The sequence below is a fragment of the Lolium rigidum genome, chromosome 6 (genome assembly GCF_022539505.1).
Source record: "Lolium rigidum isolate FL_2022 chromosome 6, APGP_CSIRO_Lrig_0.1, whole genome shotgun sequence".
Lineage (NCBI taxonomy): Eukaryota > Viridiplantae > Streptophyta > Magnoliopsida > Poales > Poaceae > Lolium > Lolium rigidum.
In genome coordinates, this window is record NC_061513.1 from 36,169,273 (window position 1) to 36,188,201 (window position 18,929).

At 42.9% G+C, this 18,929-nt stretch overlaps 1 protein-coding gene across 1 annotated transcript; it reads left to right on the forward strand.

Moving 5' to 3' along the window:
- The first annotated feature begins 1,069 nt into the window (after positions 1–1,069).
- On the forward strand, positions 1,070–1,811 carry LOC124665350 (flowering-promoting factor 1-like protein 2). Its single transcript, XM_047202762.1, has one exon. The coding sequence runs from the start codon at positions 1,150–1,152 to the stop codon at positions 1,495–1,497; it is 348 nt and encodes a 115-aa protein (XP_047058718.1). The 5' UTR covers positions 1,070–1,149; the 3' UTR covers positions 1,498–1,811.
- Positions 1,812–18,929: the final 17,118 nt, after the last annotated feature.

Below are 18,929 nucleotides of genomic sequence, written 5' to 3' on the forward strand. Positions count from 1 at the left end.
TTCTTACATGTAGATCGTTGGATCTTTCTCAAGGAAAACCGCAAATATTTATTTTTAATACTGCGTTGAGTAGGATTTCAACCCATGATCCGATAAAAAGAGGCTATGCAATATATTTATTTTAGCACGTACATCTGTTCATGTCTAGGCTATTTTAAATTTTAGACATAGGTTTCATGTATCCCGCAAAATCTTTTCTATAACACTGCCAGGATAGGGTCTTAAACTTAATACATATTAGCTCTGATACCATATATAATTACATGCTCTAGCCATTTTAATCAAGAGCAATCTATTAGTAGGGACTACACAATTATATCTAACACCATGTACAGAAGAGGCATCGTTGCGATGGCACAAAGATCTTCTTTTAAGAAACACAATACAGACGATCACACACACAACTCCTATGAGCATCTTCGAGAGATTGAGGTCTTGAGATTGAAGAAATCACCACATACGATTCGCTATCGACAAGGAACATCACCTCCCACTAGAATAATATTTTATTTTCATGAGACACCAAAGCATCAATCCTGAGATTCAATTTCTATTCGGTAGGCTAACACTATCTTCATAACCATCCAACCGCGGATTAGTTCTCCCTCCAAAGATCCCTTTTGATATCTACAATTCACATACGTATCTTAATGCCTAAGCTACATCTATACTGCATCCGCAGAGTATCTACCGTGTTTAAATTCATAGGCTTCGGACATGCACGTCGGCGCGAATGAGATGCTGCGCGTACAAGTGTACATCCATTCCGTTCCATGCTGACCGTCCATTTCTTCACCGGCACGGCAAAATGCACACCGCCACACTCACTTGCACGTGTGTGGTGTACGAACAATTCTCATCATTGGTTAGATCTTATTTTAATCTTCCCCAAAGGGAATTATCGAACTACAGTATATTGGAGCACACTCTCTGAGAGTGAATAAACACGGCGGGGCCATGTGCTCTCCCTATCTCCAGACGCATCATGCACCGCTCGCGGCACGGCACGTACGTACCACCTCTATTTATAGCCTCTCCCGCCCCATCCTTTTCCACATCCCAGCATCAACAACCTCCAAATCCAAAGTACGCACACACACTAATCATCAAGTACACATCCAGGCCAACAAGAAGCTACCAGAAGAAAGCATGTCGGGCGTGTGGGTGTTCCGGAACGGAGTGGTGAAGCTGGTGGAGAACCCGGCGTCGGCGGCCGCGGCAGCCGGCGGGGTGGTCCGGCGCAAGGCCCTGCTGCACACGCCCACCGGAGAGGTGGTGGCCTCCTACGCTTCGCTGGAGCGAAAGCTCACCGCGCTCGGCTGGGAGCGCTACTACGCCGGCGGCGGCGGGGCCGCCGGCGATTGCATGCTAAGGTTCCACAAGCGCTCCTCCGTCGACCTCATCTCCCTCCCCAAGGACTTCGGCCACTTCAGCTCCGTCCACATGTACGACGTCGTCATCAAGAACCGCGACGCCTTCCGCGTCATCGACGTCTAGGCCTAGCTGGCTGGCCAGTTCGACCAAAGGAAGCATAGCTCGCGCGCGCGCGTCGCCGCCACCGTCTCTCGCATATATCCATGACTTCGTCGATCTTCGACCGTTGATTTGTCTATCGTACGTCTCTATGACTCTATGTTTGTACGTACTCTTACGCGTGTATGTATATGTTCGTGGTGTATTGGCGTATATATAGCTTGCTACGTTGTGTATTAGGCTGTCCATCGATATGCAAGGTTGTTGTACGGTTGTGCCTCTCACTTTGTCTTCTTCTTTATCTCAAGGCACCATGAAAACATTCACCTCTTCTGTGAGAGCTCTTTCTTTTGTAACAAAATAAGCAGTCATTTTTATTTATTTATTTATTTTCTAAAAACACAATTATCCCATAGACTCGATGCAAAAAATGGAACAACTTTGACCCGCACAAAGGATCACACATCATACTTGTTTTGGTCAAATTTCAAAAGGAGATTTTCCAATGAAAAATAATCTTTCGTGGAATTTCGAAACAAAGGAACTTAATTTGCAGAGGTCATATATTTCTACATATTAAAAAAACTCAAACCCCCTATGTTTTAGGGAATTCTCTTTTGAGAGTTGCATTACACACTTTCACACTTTTCTTCTCTCTCCCCTCTCTCTACCAAGATAGCACACAATTTCTCCACATGGACAATGTAATACTCCCTCCGTTCCTTGATATAAGGTGTATAGTTTTTCCAAAAAAAACTCCAAAATATAAGGTGTATTGCGTAGAACCACTCACTTGGCCATTTTTTCACGGAATCGATTTCATTTTCGTAGCTCATGCAAAGTCCTCTATTTCTCAAAGCAATAATTCAGGGGTAATCTTGCCCAAAATTTGTGTAACTTATCCTCAATGTGCATTTCTTAATTTCCATACCAAAAACTATACACCCTATATCTAGGAACGGAGAGAGTACATAATTTTAAATTTCTTGCATGAAAATTACCCAGGTTTTAAGGATAAATCTAGTACATTTTTGTTCATACATTGTCACTACCCCGTATGCCGGCAGCTCACCATTATCCTAAATGATTATACCATATTATTGACCATCTTTGCGATCCTCAAGAACTTGTTAATGGCCAGGCACTTAATGCATCCCTGTCCTTTGTGTGAGGTGGTCACAAGAATCATCATGAGAGATGACACTAACATGGGTTGTAAATTCAGAGTTACCAGTGAGGAAAAAAGAGTAAGAAAAGGGGTGAGGTGGTATACAAACAAAGCTTTTCAATGTCATATCCTGGCATATACATAATAGAATATTTGGCTTTGCATGAACGATGTTTTTTTATGGAAAAAAGATTTCCTCTCTCTTGGAGAGTATTTTTCTTACATGTGTGTTGGCTTGGTCCTTACTTCGGTGTCTGGATCATAGGGAGTTATTTTCTGCATCACATAACCAACTAGAGTAGGTGGCCAAATATGTATTTACACAATATGCATAATATTTTAAGCTATGTTGTATCATTTCTCGTGATAAGGTCACGAGTAAATTCCATGTGTTTGTATCTTATTGGCGCCAACAAGCGAGACCAGCATTGATGGCGGCGCCCATAGGTGTAGAAGTCCTTTTTGGAGTCATTGTGGGGGCTTACCGGATCGGATGATGGCGATATATGTGTCGCCACCCCAGTGGGGATCATCTTTGGAGACATACATCGGCTGGATGAACATTTGGACAGCTTCGGCGGTTGGGCGGCGATCTATGTGTTCTTCTCCCGCGGGGTCCTAGGTTGAGCTGTGTGGCATCTACCATCTACGATGACGAGTCTCGGCGGCATGGTGCAGCAGGGTCTCGGTGGCGCGCGTGTGATGATGGGCGCGCGGAGAGATGTAGCGTTGTCTAGCATCATGGTGGTGTCAACGACATGAACGACAAATTTTATGGTGATATTTACCTTGAAGATTGCTTGGTGGTTCAGTGGAAGTGAGGGCTTTTATAACTTGTGCATGACGTGCTCACTAAGTCTACTAGTATGGATGAGGTTTTCATTTTGTTCAGTGGGTGTTTCGGGATATGTGATGTTTTCGGTTTCTAGGTGATGAGAGTTTTTCTTTGTTTCAATAGGTCATAGGCCCCGTTGACATAATCTTCTTCCTTATCTGGTGGAGTGTTGTTTGCTGGCTTCTATTGGAAATATTGGAACTCTAGAATTGTTGTGTGTTATTGCTTGGACCCTCGTGGGGTATATATAGAGGTACAAGGAGAGGGGGTAGACTTGTAGGACAAGAAGATGACTCCTAGTCTTACGTATACACCCCTACATATTATACTTCTAACATCTCCCTCAGTCGTAGCGGGGGTGAAGCGGACGCTTGCGACTGGATTTGAATTCTCGCGCTTCCATCCTCTCCTCCTCCTCCCCTCCTTGTCATCACCGACGTCTCCTTCTGGTTCCTTCTCTTCCCTCCCGCAGTCACAGCGGGAGTGTCGTGGACGTAAGTGATGACGCAGACTTTGTTGACTGGAGTTCTTGAGTTGCTATAGACGTATTCTTGATGTCGATGTTGAGGTAGCCGAGCGTGACGTAGCCGTGGTCGAGGTCTGGTCGATGTCGTAGTCGTCATATGTGGCGTAGCCGTATTCGCCGAAGGCGCAAAAAAATGCGCGTTTTTGGTCTTGGGGTTTTAGGTTTTGCGCGGCGGCGACAAGAATCTGCGGCGGCGGCGGGGTTTTGTGTCATTGTGCGGCGGCGGCAGCGGTCCGCTGTGGCGGCAGGTTTTTGTCGTAGTGCGGCAGCGGCAGCGGGTTTTTGTCGTAGCGCGGCGGCGGCAACGGTTCTGCGGCGGTGGCGAGTTTTTGTCATAGTGCGGTAGCGGCAGCGGGTCTGCCGCAGCGGCGGGTTTTTGTGCGGCGGCGGCTAATAGCTGTGGCAGCAGGTTGTGGCAGTAGCTTGATCTATTTTTCTCATGTTCTTCGTAGTTCTTAGTACCATATGAGCTTCCCAACATGATTATGGTCATATAGATCTGATTATATTATGTGTGAGATGTATTGATAGATACATATTATGTACCCCGTTCTTAAGTATTGACTCTGGTCCAACTTGTATGCTAGAATGTGTGTGCGGTGATATGTGTATTAGATGGAGTAGCATTGTTTTAGTGATTGGATCGTGACAATCAATTTAAGATCTATTATGGCTTTGCCATTTGCTACCTCAATAGAGATATGTTGAATGCATGTTCTATGTTCGTCACGTGATAGAAGTGATGATCTTGTTTGTTCAAGATATCATATTTGATATTCAAACATCATGTCAAAGTAGTTATGGTTATGCTCTGTTAATTCTTAATACAATATTGCATGGAGTTTTTACTTTCTTGTGAAGTATAAGATATTCGGGTAGCATCAAATCTATGTTAGGACGTGATACCCCTATGAATGCGTATTTTACAGATATTAGAGTTATGTTATTTATATCTCATTGATTAATTGTTATTGTCCACTACAACTTAAAAGATATAATAGTCAAGTGAACCCATAAACCCCGGTCCAACTTTTATCTAAAGAAACACCTTTTCATTTCATTTATCTTACTTGCTATTTTCTGCATCATTTTAATCCGAAAATACAAAAATATTTACTTATCTTTATTGCATGCAAAAACCCAAAAAAAATCAACATTTACTGCTTTTACTTAGATTACTTTATTTGTTTTGTTTACTTTACTTTTGTTACTACTTTTATTTACTCTTACTTACACGAAACCTTGTGCTTGACAAACACACGGTGGAGTTGGAGACACAAGGCTTTATTTTACTTTACAAGATTGCTAGAAGAAGAGGAGGAGAGACAACTCTTTGCTCAACTTCCCGAGAGTTCAATATAACCCTCGAGTCACGTTTGTGGGGAAAATATCTTCGTAACTACACACTACACTAGGAGTCGTAACATTATCACCACCAACACACCCCCTTTCCCCGAAACCCTAAGTTTATAACCATGGACATTGTCGAGGTGACCCCTCGTCAATGCCCATTGTATAATGGACTACATTAGTCGTAATTTGTGCCACTGATGTCGCGGTTTGAATGGCCTAAATAGGGATAAAATTCATCTATGTAGCTAAAAAACATGGCCTACATTGGAGTACGAAATGCGCCGCACCACTAGGGGCACCCCCAGACGAAAGCGGACAATCATGGATCAAAGGCCGATTTCACGTCCGCGACCCAACGCAAAAATACGCGCGCGGTCACTTTTGGTGACCGAAATGCGTCAGGTTGTTGGAGTTGTCCTAACTTTAGACTAGAGAAAGGGCATAAGGGCATCTTCAGGGCCCGATTCAAGCGAACCAAGAGTAGCCGTTTGTGTCCGGCCGGAAAAAAAATAGGTAAAACCCCATACTAGGGGCCCAACACAAACTGATCGAGTTGTCTGCACCAACACATCCATGGTCCAAATTTAGGGAGGCAATGCGTCGACGCGGACATGTGGAAAACCATTTTTCTATTCGCACTGAGCCTTTCTAGGCCCGCCCTTCATTGACACATAATAATAAGTACTTGTGATTAATATTTTATTTCAAAATGGCCATATTTATACATATGGTTAAAGGATTGCATAAAAAGTATGGCGGCCGTACCAACTTGCCGTCACATGGCCTACCACATCCGGGGCTACTCGTAGCCGAGCTGCAAACTGGCCACCGGCGTGCCCTGATAGCTCGGTGTCGACGGGGCTCATCCGCGAGGCGTAAACCTCACCCTCATCCTGAGCAAGGTGGTGGGCCATGCTGGCCTCATGACAACGGAAGGTGCGATCCATGGATGTGAGGGTGACATCACGGACGCGGAGATGCGTGTCTTCCTCCTCCCTGCGATGCTCTGGTCTTCCATGTCAGTTTTGTAGCGGACTTGGTCCTGCGTCACGAACTCAAACGCCTTGGCCATCGTTGCGGCCCCCTCCTCCATCTCCCGGTTCTCCTGGTCCACCCGGCCGCGGCTGCTCCCGTCGCCTCGCCACCACCACCTCCTCCCACACCACGTGGTGAAGGGCCGTCGGGGATGACAACCTGGCTGCCTGCATGACCTCACCGCGGTTGATGGAGGCTTGCTTTGCCGCTACCCTAGCTCGATGTCCCTCGGGGCGTTCTCAAACGATGCGAGCAGCACACATTGCTCGTCGGCCACGTCCATGGCCTCATGGTCGAGGTCGTTCTCTTGATCGAGGTACTCGACCTTGATAGGCGCGGGCTCACGCACACCCATCATCAGGAGGCTCAGGGCCTCCTACGAATACCGCAAATGCAGTCGTGCCTCTGTGAGACTTTCCGACGCCTCCAAGAGGCCCGCCTTGGCCTCCACCTAGGGAATCAACCGGAAGGTTCCCTATCCTAAGTGGCAGCTGCCTGCACCACTGCAACCGCCTCCTCCCCCGTCCCATCGACATATGGGTCGTACAGCTCGACCTGTCGGACGTATGCGACGGCCTTCTCCGCCTAGTATGTTGTCGTCACGACAATGTCGCCGGAGTCTGCGTCGGGCGTGTGCCATAGTGGTCAGGCGGCTCCAAGTGTGGTTGTGCTCGGTCATGCATGGATGCTAGGATTTAGAGATACAATCTGAGCAAGGGTTTCGTCCGAAAGCTGTCGCCCATTTATAACCTCGCCGAAGGGCAGAAAAGGTCAGGCGCTCACTCCAAGTTTCCCATGCAGGTGAATCGGTGGCCGTGCGCAGAGTCAGTAGTCGCCGACTGCGGGACTCGACTAATTGCCATCATTAGTCGCTGATGGTGGCAGAAAACAATTACGTCGAGCCGCTGGAGCTGCCCTAAACGGAAACGGCCACACAAACCCATTCAGGCGATTTTGCTATCTATGGCCTAACCAAAATAGAAAAAAATGGATATTTTTTATGCCTGAAATGCGTCGGTCCGTGAAGATGCCATAAGAAAGCAAACCCGGGACACGAATTTTTGGCTCCTGGGTGCTGGCGCACCCGATTTTAGCAATAAAATCGAAACAAATACTAAAATTGATTTTAAAAAATCGGCATAAATCATGTGTGTGCGGTACATATGTAGGTATGTGCGTGTCAATTTTCAACCTAAAATACGAAAGTATGTAGCCTACACAAAAATAACAAATCGTACTGTTCATAGTGTATTGATTATACGTATACTATTCACGGCATAACAAAACTTCATTTTCAATTTTTTGTATGAGTCACGTACTGTCGTATTTTTTTCTGAAATTTTTTCCAGATAAGTATTGAGATGAGATGTACGTGAAGTAATTATTTCAACTTTTTTTGAAACATCTAAATGACGTTTTTCGAATTTTTTGAAATCAGGTGCGCTGGCACCCAGGTTCTCCACCATATTTTCGACCCTTGTAGGTTCTATTTTCACATCTAGCAACAATCATATTTTCCAATAACAAACCAAACAACTTTGGACACTGATACGTCTCCGACGTATCGATAATTTCTTATGTTCCATGCCACATTATTGATGATATCTACATGTTTTATGCACACTTTATGTCATATTTATGCATTTTCTGGAACTAACCTATTGACAAGATGCCGAAGTGCCAGTTCCTGTTTTCTGTTGTTTTTTGTTTCAGAAATCCTAGTAACGAAATATTCTCGGAATCGGACGAAATCAACGCCCAGGTTCCTATTTTGCCCGGAAGCATCCAGAACACACGAGAACCGCCAGAGAGGGGGCACATGCCCACCAAACCCTAGGCCGGCGCGGCCAAGGGGGGGCCCGCGCCCCCCTATAGTGTCGTCGCCCTGTTGACCTCCTGACGCCGCCTCTTCGGCTATATAAAGCCCCTGGACCTAAAACCTCGATACGGAAAAGCCACGGTACGAGAAACCTTCCAGAGCCGCCGCCATCGCGAAGCCAAGATCTGGGGGACAGAGTCTCCGTTCCGGCACACCGCCGGGACGGGAAGTGCCCCCGGAAGGCTTCTCCATCGACACCACCGCCATCTCCATCAACGCTGTTGTCTCCCATGAGGAGGGAGTAGTTCTCCATCGAGGCTCGGGGCTGTACCGGTAGCTATGTGGTTCATCTCTCTCCTATGTACTTCAATACAATAATCTCATGAGCTGCCTTACATGATTGAGATTCATATGATGCTGCTTGTAATCTAGATGTCGTTATGCTAGTCAAGTGAATTTTACTTATGTGATCTCCGGAGACTTCTTGTCCCACGTGTGTAAAGGTAACAGTGTGTGCACGGTGTGGGTCTCTTAGGCTATATTTCACAGAATAGTTATTCACTGTTATGAAGAGCATAGTGAAGTGCTTATTTATATCTCTTTATGATTGCAATATGTTTTGTATCACAATTCATCTATGTGCTACTCTAGTGATGTTATTAAAGTAGTTTTATTCCTCCTGCACGGTGTAATGATGACAGTGTATGCATCCGTGTTAGTACTTGGCGTAGGCTATGATTGTGATCTCTTGTAGATTATGAAGTTAACTATTGCTATGATAGTATTGATGTGATCTATGCCTCCTTTCTTAGCATGAAGGTGACAGTGTGCATGCTACGTTAGTACTTGGTTTAGTTGTGTTGATCTATCTTACACTCTAAGGTTATTTAAATATGAACATTGAATTGTGGAGCTTGTTAACTCCGGCATTGAGGGTTCGTGTAATCCTACGCAATGTGTTCATCATCCAACAAGAGAGTGTAGAGTATGCATTTATCTATTCTGTTATGTGATCAAAGTTGAGAGTGTCCACTAGTGAAAGTATGATCCCTAGGCCTTGTTCCTAAATACTGCTATCGCTGCTTGTTTACTGGTTTACTGCGTTACTACTGCTACGTTACTACTGCTTGTTTAAAGTCCTGGGCAAATCACTTTTCTGGTGCCGTTGCTACTGCTCATACTTATTCATACCACCTGTATTTCACTATCTCTTCGCCGAACTAGTGCACCTATTAGGTGTGTTGGGGACACAAGAGACTTCTTACTTTGTGGTTGCAGGGTTGCATGAGAGGGATATCTTTGACCTCTTCCTCCCCGAGTTCGATAAACCTTGGGTGATCCACTTAAGGGAAACTTGCTGCTGTTCTACAAACCTCCGCTCTTGGAGGCCCAACACCGTCTACGGGAAAAGGAGGGGGCGTAGACATCAAGCTATTTTCCGGCGCCGTTGCCGGGGAGGAAAGGTAAAAGGCACTCATACTCCGGTTCCGGTAACGCAGTACTTTTCGGCGCCATTGTGTTTGTGCTCGAAGCTATTTCCTTTAGATCCTGCAATTGCAACCTTTTGTTTCTTGTTTACACTAGTTAGGCATAATGGAAAACAACAAAAATATGAGAGATCTTTATGAACTTTATCTTGAATTAGGACATGATGTGTTTGAAGAGAGAATTAAAAAACCCATGGAACTTTATATGCATGCTAATGGGAATGTTATTAATATGAATGCTTTGAACACTATTGTTGCTAATGCTATGGAAAATTCTAAGCTTGGGGAAGCTGGCTTTGATGAGCATGATATTTTTAGTCCCCCAAGCATTGAGGAGAAAATTTACTTTGATGATACTTTGCCTCCTATTTATGATGATTATAATGATAGTAGTCTTTTAGTACCGCCTGTTATGGAGGATAAATTTGATTATGATTACAATATGCCTCCTATATTTGATGATGAGAATAATAATGATAGCTACTTTGTTCAATTTGCTCCCGCTATTACTAATAAAATTGATTATGCTTATGTGGAGAGTAATAATTTTATGCATGAGACTCATGATAAGAATGCTTTATGTGATAGTTATATTGTTGAGTTTGCTCATGTTGCTACTGAAAGTTATTATGAGAGAGGAAAATATGGTTGTAGAAATTTTCATGTTACTAAAACACCTCTCTATGTGCTGAAATTTTTGAAGTTACACTTGTTTTATCTTCCTATGCTTGTTACTTTGCTCTTCATGAACTTATTTATTTACAAGATTCCTATGCATAGGAAGCATGTTAGACTTAAATGTGTTTTGAATTTGCCTCTTGATGCTCTCTTTTTCTTCAAATATTATTTCTTCCGAGTGCATCATTAAAACTGCTGAGCCCATCTTAATGGCTATAAAGAAAAGAACTTCTTGGGAGATAACCCATGTGTTATTTTGCTACAGTACTTTGTTTTATATTTGTGTCTTGGAAGTTGTTTACTACTGTAGCAACCTCTCCTTATCTTAGTTTTGTGTTTTGTTGTGCCAAGTAAAGTCTTTGATAGCAAGGTTGATACTAGATTTGGATTACTGCGCAGAAACAGATTTCTTTGCTGTCACGAATCTGGGCAAAATTCTCTGTAGGTAACTCAGAAAATTATGCAAATTTACGTGAGTGATCCTCAGATATGTACGCAACTTTCATTCAATTTGAGCATTTTCATTTGAGCAAGTCTGGTGCCCCTTTAAAATTCGTCTTTACGGACTGTTCTGTTTTGACAGATTCTGCCTTTTATTTCGCATTGCCTCTTTTGCTATGTGGGATGGATTTCTTTGTTCCATTAACTTCCAGTAGCTTTGAGCAATATCCAGAAGTGTTAAGAATGATTGTGTCACCTCTGAACATGTGAATTTTTATTATGCACTAACCCTCTAATGAGTTTGTTTCGAGTTTGGTGTGGAGGAAGTTTTCAAGGGTCAAGAGAGGAGGATGATACAATATGATCAACAAGAGTGAAAGCTCTAAGCTTGGGGATGCCCCGGTGGTTCATCCCTGCATATTTCAAGAGGACTCAAGCATCTAAGCTTGGGGATGCCCAAGGCATCCCCTTCTTCATCGACAAATTATCAGGTTCCTTCTCTTGAAACTATATTTTTATTCGATCACATCTTATGTACTTTACTTGGAGCGTCTGTATGTTTCTTGTTTTTGTTTTTGTTTGAATAAATACTTGTGTGGGAGAGAGACACGCTCCGCTGGTTCGTATGAACACATGTGTTCTTAGCTTTTAATGTTCATGGCAAAGGTTGAAACTGCTTCGTTAATTGTTATATGGTTGGAAACGGAAAATGCTACATATAGTAATTGGTGTGATGTCTTGAATAACTTGATACTTGGCAATTGTTGTGCTCATGTTTAAGCTCTTGCATCATATACTTTGCACCTATTAATGAAGAAATACATAGAGCATGCTAAAATTTGGTTTGCATAATTGGTCTCTCTAAGGTCTAGATAATTTCTAGTATTGAGTTTGAACAACAAGGAAGACGGTGTAGAGTCTTATAATGTTTACAATATGTCTTTTATGTGAGTTTTGCTGCACCGGTTCATCCTTGTGTTTGTTTCAAATAGCCTTGCTAGCCTAAACCTTGTATCGAGAGGGAATACTTCTCATGCATCCAAATACTTGAGCCAACCACTATGCCATTTGTGTCCACCATACCTACCTACTACATGGTATTTCTCCGCCATTCCAAAGTAAATTGCTTGAGTGCTACCTTTAAACAATTCAAAATTTATCACCTCTGATTTGTGTCAATGTTTTATAGCTCATGAGGAAGTATGTGGTGTTTATCTTTCAATCTTGTTGGGCAACTTTCACCAATGGACTAGTGGCTTCATCCGCTTATCCAATAATTTTGCAAAAAGAGCTGGCAATGGGATTCCCAATCCCAAATTAATTAACAAAAAAAATAGACACTCCTCCATGGTATGTGATTGTTGGACGGCACCCGAAGGATTCGGTTAGCCATGGCTTGTGTAAGCAAAGGTTGGGAGGAGTGTCATCATAATAAAACTAAAATAAAAAGGCACTCCTTCATGGTATGAGATTGTTGGCGGGCACCCGAGGATTCGGTTAGCCATGGTTTGTGAAAGAAAGGTTGGAAGGAGTGCCACCCAAAAATAAAAATAATTCATGGGAGCCGCTCTTCGAAGGTTTGTCTGGCAAGGGGGTTAGAGTGCCCACTACCATTCGTTGACAACAACAAACACCTCTCAAAACTTTATTTTTATGCTCTCTATATGTTTTCAAAACCAAAGCTCTAGCACAAATATAGCAATCGATGCTTTCCTCTTTGAAGGGCCATTCTTTTACTTTTATGTTGAGTCAGTTCACCTATTTCTCTCCACCTCAAGAAGCAAACACTTGTGTGAATTGTGCATTGATTCCTACATACTTGCATATTGCACTTGTTATATTACTCTATGTTGATAATTATCCATGAGATATACATGTTATAAGTTGAAAGCAATCGCTGAAACTTAATCTTCCTTTGTGTTGCTTCAATACCTTTACTTTGATTTATTGCTTTATGATCTAACTCTTATGCAAGACTTATTGATGCTTGTCTTTAAGTGCTATTCATGAAAAGTCTTTGCTTTATGATTCATTTGTTTACTCATGTCATTACCATTGTTTTGATCGCTGCATTCATTACATATACTTACAATAGTATGATCAAGGTTATGATAACATGTCACTCCAGAAATTATCTTTGTTATCGTTTACCTGCTCGGGACGAGCAGAAACTAAGCTTGGGGATGCTGATACGTCTCCGACGTATCGATAATTTCTTATGTTCCATGCCACATTATTGATGATATCTACATGTTTTATGCACATTTTATGTCATATTTATGCATTTTCTGGAACTAACCTATTGACAAGATGCCGAAGTGCCAGTTCCTGTTTTCTGCTGTTTTTGGTTTCAGCCTAGTAACGAAATATTCTCGGAATCGGACGAAATCAACGCCCAGGTTCCTATTTTGCCCGGAAGCATCCAGAACACACGAGAACCACCAGAGAGGGGGCACATGCCCACCAAACCCTAGGCCGGCGCGGCCAAGGGGGGGCCCGCGCCCCCCTATAGTGTCGTCGCCCTGTTGACCTCCTGACGCCGCCTCTTCGCCTATATAAAGCCCCTGGACCTAAAACCTCGATACGGAAAAGCCACGGTACGAGAAACCTTCCAGAGCCGCCGCCATCGCGAAGCCAAGATCTGGGGGACAGGAGTCTCTGTTCCGGCACGCCAACGGGATGGGGAAGTGCCCCCGGAAGGCTTCTCCATCGACACCACCGCCATCTCCATCAACGCTGCTGTCTCCCATGAGGAGGGAGTAGTTCTCCATCGAGGCTCGGGGCTGTACCGGTAGCTATGTGGTTCATCTCTCTCCTATGTACTTCAATACAATAATCTCATGAGCTGCCTTACATGATTGAGATTCATATGATGATGCTTGTAATCTAGATGTCGTTATGCTAGTCAAGTGAATTTTACTTATGTGATCTCCGGAGACTCCTTGTCCCACGTGTGTAAAGGTGACCAGTGTGTGCACCGTGTGGGTCTCTTAGGCTATATTTCACAGAATACTTATTCACTGTTATGAAGAGCATAGTGAAGTGCTTATTTATATCTCTTTATGATTGCAATATGTTTTGTATCACAATTCATCTATGTGCTACTCTAGTGATGTTATTAAAGTAGTTTTATTCCTCCTGCACGGTGTAATGGTGACAGTGTGTGCATCCGTGTTAGTACTTCGCGTAGGCTATGATTGTGATCTCTTGTAGATTATGAAGTTAACTATTGATATGATAGTATTGATGTGATTTATGCCTCCTTTCTTAACATGAAGGTGACAGTGTGCATGCTACGTTAGTACTTGGTTTAGTTGTGTTGATCTATCTTACACTCTAAGGTTATTTAAATATGAACATTGAATTGTGGAGCTTGTTAACTCCGGCATTGAGGGTTCGTGTAATCCTACGCAATGTGTTCATCATCCAACAAGAGAGTGTAGAGTATGCATTTATCTATTCTGTTATGTGATCAAAGTTGAGAGTGTCCACTAGTGAAAGTATGATCCCTAGGCCTTGTTCCTAAATACTGCTATCGCTGCTTGTTTACTGTTTTACTGCGTTACTACTGCTACGTTACTACTGCTTGTTTAAAGTCCTGGGCAAAGCACTTTTCTGGTGCCGTTGCTACTGCTCATACTTATTCATACCACCTGTATTTCACTATCTCTTCGCCGAACTAGTGCACCTATTAGGTGTGTTGGGGACACAAGAGACTTCTTGCTTTGTAGTTGCAGGGTTGCATGAGAGGGATATCTTTGACCTCTTCCTCCCTGAGTTCGATAAACCTTGGGTGATCCACTTAAGGGAAACTTGCTGCTGTTCTACAAATCTCTGCTCTTGGAGGCCCAACACTGTCTACAGGAAAAGGAGGGGGCGTAGACATCAGACACAAAACTGAGAACAGAGATAAAGGTAAAAGGCGCTATGCAACTGAAAAAAAAGATATATGAAGTTGCGCAAACATGTATGACTCTCAGGTGTTTACGAATAACAATGCAAATAAATCTAACGGTTCTAAGTCAATCTAGAACTAACTTAACTCCTGGTCGATCTATATCAAAGAACCTCATGCCAAGGGATGGATAGCGTCGGTTCTAAATGCACTACCGCATGAGGATAGTACCAGAGTGGTGGTGACGCTCTGGGCGTTGTGGCATGCGAAGCGGAAGGCGGTCCATGAGGGGATCTTCCAGAGCCCCCTCTCTACTCACAGTTTCATCGATCGTTTCCTGACGGATATTGATTTAGCAAAACTTGGACAAGTACCTTGTGCTAGTCCACAAACTACAACAGGTCAGAAGTGGATCGCGCCGCCCGCAGGCCTATTCAAGATCAATGTTGATGCTGCGACCTCAAAGAACTCGGCCATTAGTTCAATTGCAGCAGTTGTGCGGCGAGAAGATGGAGAGTTTGTTGGAGCTTCCTCGGTTGTTTTGAAAGGCATAACTGACCCCGAGACACTTGAAGCTATGGCGTGCAGGGAAGGTTTTGCAGTGGCAGCGGATCTTCTTGTGCAGCGCTTCAGGCTAGCAAGTGACTGCAGCAATGTTGTACGTAACATCCAGGGAGAATGCATGGGGATATATGGCCATATCGTGAAGGAAATAAAGGCTAGAGCTGATGGTTTCCAGCAAGTGCAGATTGTGTTTGAAGGGAGAGGGGCGAACATCGATGCACACAACCTGGCAAGGAGCTCTATTTTGCTTGATCTAGGTAGGCATGTGTGGTTTCAAAATCCACCTGATGGTGTGTGTATGAACTATAACACTTGATAATAAAGAGGTGGATGATGCTAAAAAAAAATCTATATTAGCAAAAAAGCGATAAAATTAAGAAAATAAATAAGGAAATAACCTGTAGAAATATAAATATTTTTTAAAACTGATAAAATGGAAATAATTATTTAGCAAAATAAAGTAAACAAATGATGAAAAAACAACAGACAGGCATTCGTACGAATTTCCCGGCTCAGTAGACCAATGGAAGAGAATGTGTTCTTTATTAGCCTGCAATGGCTATGTGCCCAACGGATCTAGTTGGACCGTAAAATTGAATTATGGGCTCACTGGCATGAAAATAAGAGAAAATTTGGGCGGCATGGATTCTGAGCGGGCCAGGTTCAAGTCATTTTTTCTTTTTCCCAACCCAGTAGCCCAACTGCATCCTTCTTTTTCTGTTTTTTTTTTTTGACAGTCCTTCTTTTTCTGTTTTGCAGTGGACGAACTAACTTTCGCAGCGTGGTGAATTGCTATCTCAATTTTTTGTACTTTGATTTTATTTATATGATGGATTTTTTTCAAGCTATTACTTTTTGATAAAGGTCCACAAATATATTCATAATCTTCAATAGCAGTACATGAAAACAAAAAGTTGATAAAAATTACAAAAAGTTTTTAACCACCTAGCGAAGACTACAAGCACCCGAACAAGCCGAAGGCGCCGCCGTCCTCGCCCCTCCCTCATTGGAGCCAGACAAAGCTTCTCGTGGTAGATCTTGTTGTAGTAGACAGATAAAAAGTGCTAAGGCACCAAAAGACCAACACAAGTGAGCATCAACCATCGCCGTTGAAGAGAAGTGTAGGTCGAAAGAGACACCAACCAAGTCTAGCAAGATCCGCTAGAGATAAACACTCACATGCCCTCCGACGAATCTAGACGTACCATCAAAGCATAAGCTAGACGGGAAGGACTTTATTCCATCTTCAAAAAGTCCCTGCTGGCACGCCTTCCTATGTAGAACACAAAACCCTAAACATACTGAGGAACTGCATGTATTCATGTTAACATTTTTATATTTAAACAAACTTTTCACGTGTACTCTCTCCATTGAGTAATTGAAAGCGTATAATTCAGCATTGCTTGTAGTCAAAGTGTATATGTATATGTTGTGATCAAATTCTATTATATACTAAAAGCAAAATAAGGATGTATAATAGAGGCACCACGTTAATCCACATCATCTAAATTACTATGACAGTTGGATGTAAAAGTTACGGTCAAGATTTAATAATATTTTGTTAGTCACGTAAACATATGTTACGTGCCAGATTAGTTATGTAACATATTTAACGTGTATATTATTTCTAACGTAACATGTATGGACATGTGTGGCACGGCTCATGGTTGATATAACGTGCCGGAGGTAGACTCTCTTATCTGCTTCCCTCGTAAGGTATAAGTAGTTGTGTTCCTAAAATATTAACCGGCGTATATATCATGCTATCTACCATAACTGATCGTTGCATCGTACTTATAAAAAAGGAACCTATCAAGATTGAACGTGCTGGTGGCAAGGTCACGTATACATCTTATATATAGAAAAGCTCACGTATTGGGTATCGGTCGTTAGGAAAACTCTAGGACTTTTTTTTTGCGAGCTGAAAAGGATGATATTACATATCCACGATCTTACAAGATAGACCCAGAAGAAAGAAAAAAATACATTGAAGGCCACTGGATCCCGGCGACGAAGACGAAGACGAGGATGTGTCGCTGACCGCGTCGCTGCTCAAGCTCCCCAAACATTGGATCGCCGGAGCCCACCACCGAGCAGACGGGAAGTCCCCATACACTGCCTCCGAGGAGACTACCATCGAAGCCGATAGCGCCGCCGCACCGATCTGCCGCGCCATCGTCCAGAACGACCTCTCCCAGATCCGCCGCACACCCGGATCTGGCCGTTGTGAAGCGAGCGCAGGAGATCCGCCGATCCCCGGGCTCGAGGAAGTCGCGCGTGTGATGCCGGAGCTCCGAGGAGCTGCGCCGCCGAAGGGGAACTAGGCCGACACCAAAACCCGCACCAGCAGCACCTCCACCTCCCAAGCACCGCCGGCCGAAGACCTACCAAAGCCTACGCTATATACACGTCGTGAGACGGGCTTCCCCACCCTCCCGCCGCCGAGGTGGCCGACGGAGAGGTAAGAACCCGCACCTCACCGGCGGCGAGGTGGAAACGACGATCGACTCTCAAAAATCGCCCCTCTGTTACTGTAGCGGGGAGAGGGGAAGAGGACGATTCTGTGTTGCAATTGTGCAACTTTAACTCTAGGACTTATCGATACATACTGAAGCCACCTCTCTAAAATTAATGGGGATGGAAAAAAAATCAAAAACAGATATGTACAATCCGGTTTATCCGATTTTAGCTTGATTTTAGCTTATACGCATGCCTATCGCGACATAGGAGTATTTATGCACGACATGATGGCTGTCTCACGGGAAACATATGAGAGGCTGTAAAATTCGACAAATCTGTATATACAAACATAAAGATATCACCAAAAACATTCAAAAAAATCATTGTATAATACAAAAACTTTTTTAGAAACTACGAATAATATAAAACTTGAAAACCAAATTTGTAGAAGTTAAATTAAGAATAAATTCTAAAGCAGATATGTATGATTTGATTTGAGCTTATACGCATGCCGGTCGCGATATAGGAGTATTTATGCACGACATGATGGCAGTCTCACCGAAAAATAGATGGGAGGGCGTATAATTCGACAAATTTTTAGATACAAACATAAAGAGATCACCGAATACATTAAAAAAATCACTGTATAATACTTTTTTTTTTAGAAATTAACGAATAATGCTAAACTTGAAAACAAAATTTGTAGAAGTTAAATTAACCTCGCATGTTTTCAAAATGCACATGAGACCTAAGTCATCGAACGCGCAATGATGCTAGAGACACCCTTATGTTGCCTATCCCATCAAAATTTACAATCATGTAGAAAAAATTGCAACTGATTAAGATGCCAAGTCATCCATGATAGTGTAGTCATGATTCATCAAACGACAAATATAAGGGAGCAAGTACGCAAAATGAATGGAAAGAAGAATAGGGTTAACTTAACAGAGTAAAAAAAAGCGTAGATTTTTATTGATAAGTAAATATATTACTAAAACATGACAATACAAACTAACACTGATAAAATAGCGATAAAAGGTATTACAAAAAAAATTCATAACATAAATAGTGGCCAAAGTTGTATATTGTAGATTATCCATGTCTAAAATTTTATGTATTTTACAACATGAGAGGTTAACATATTTTTACGACAAATAAAGGAAAAATTCATAAGCTTTCGTTGACCTATATATTA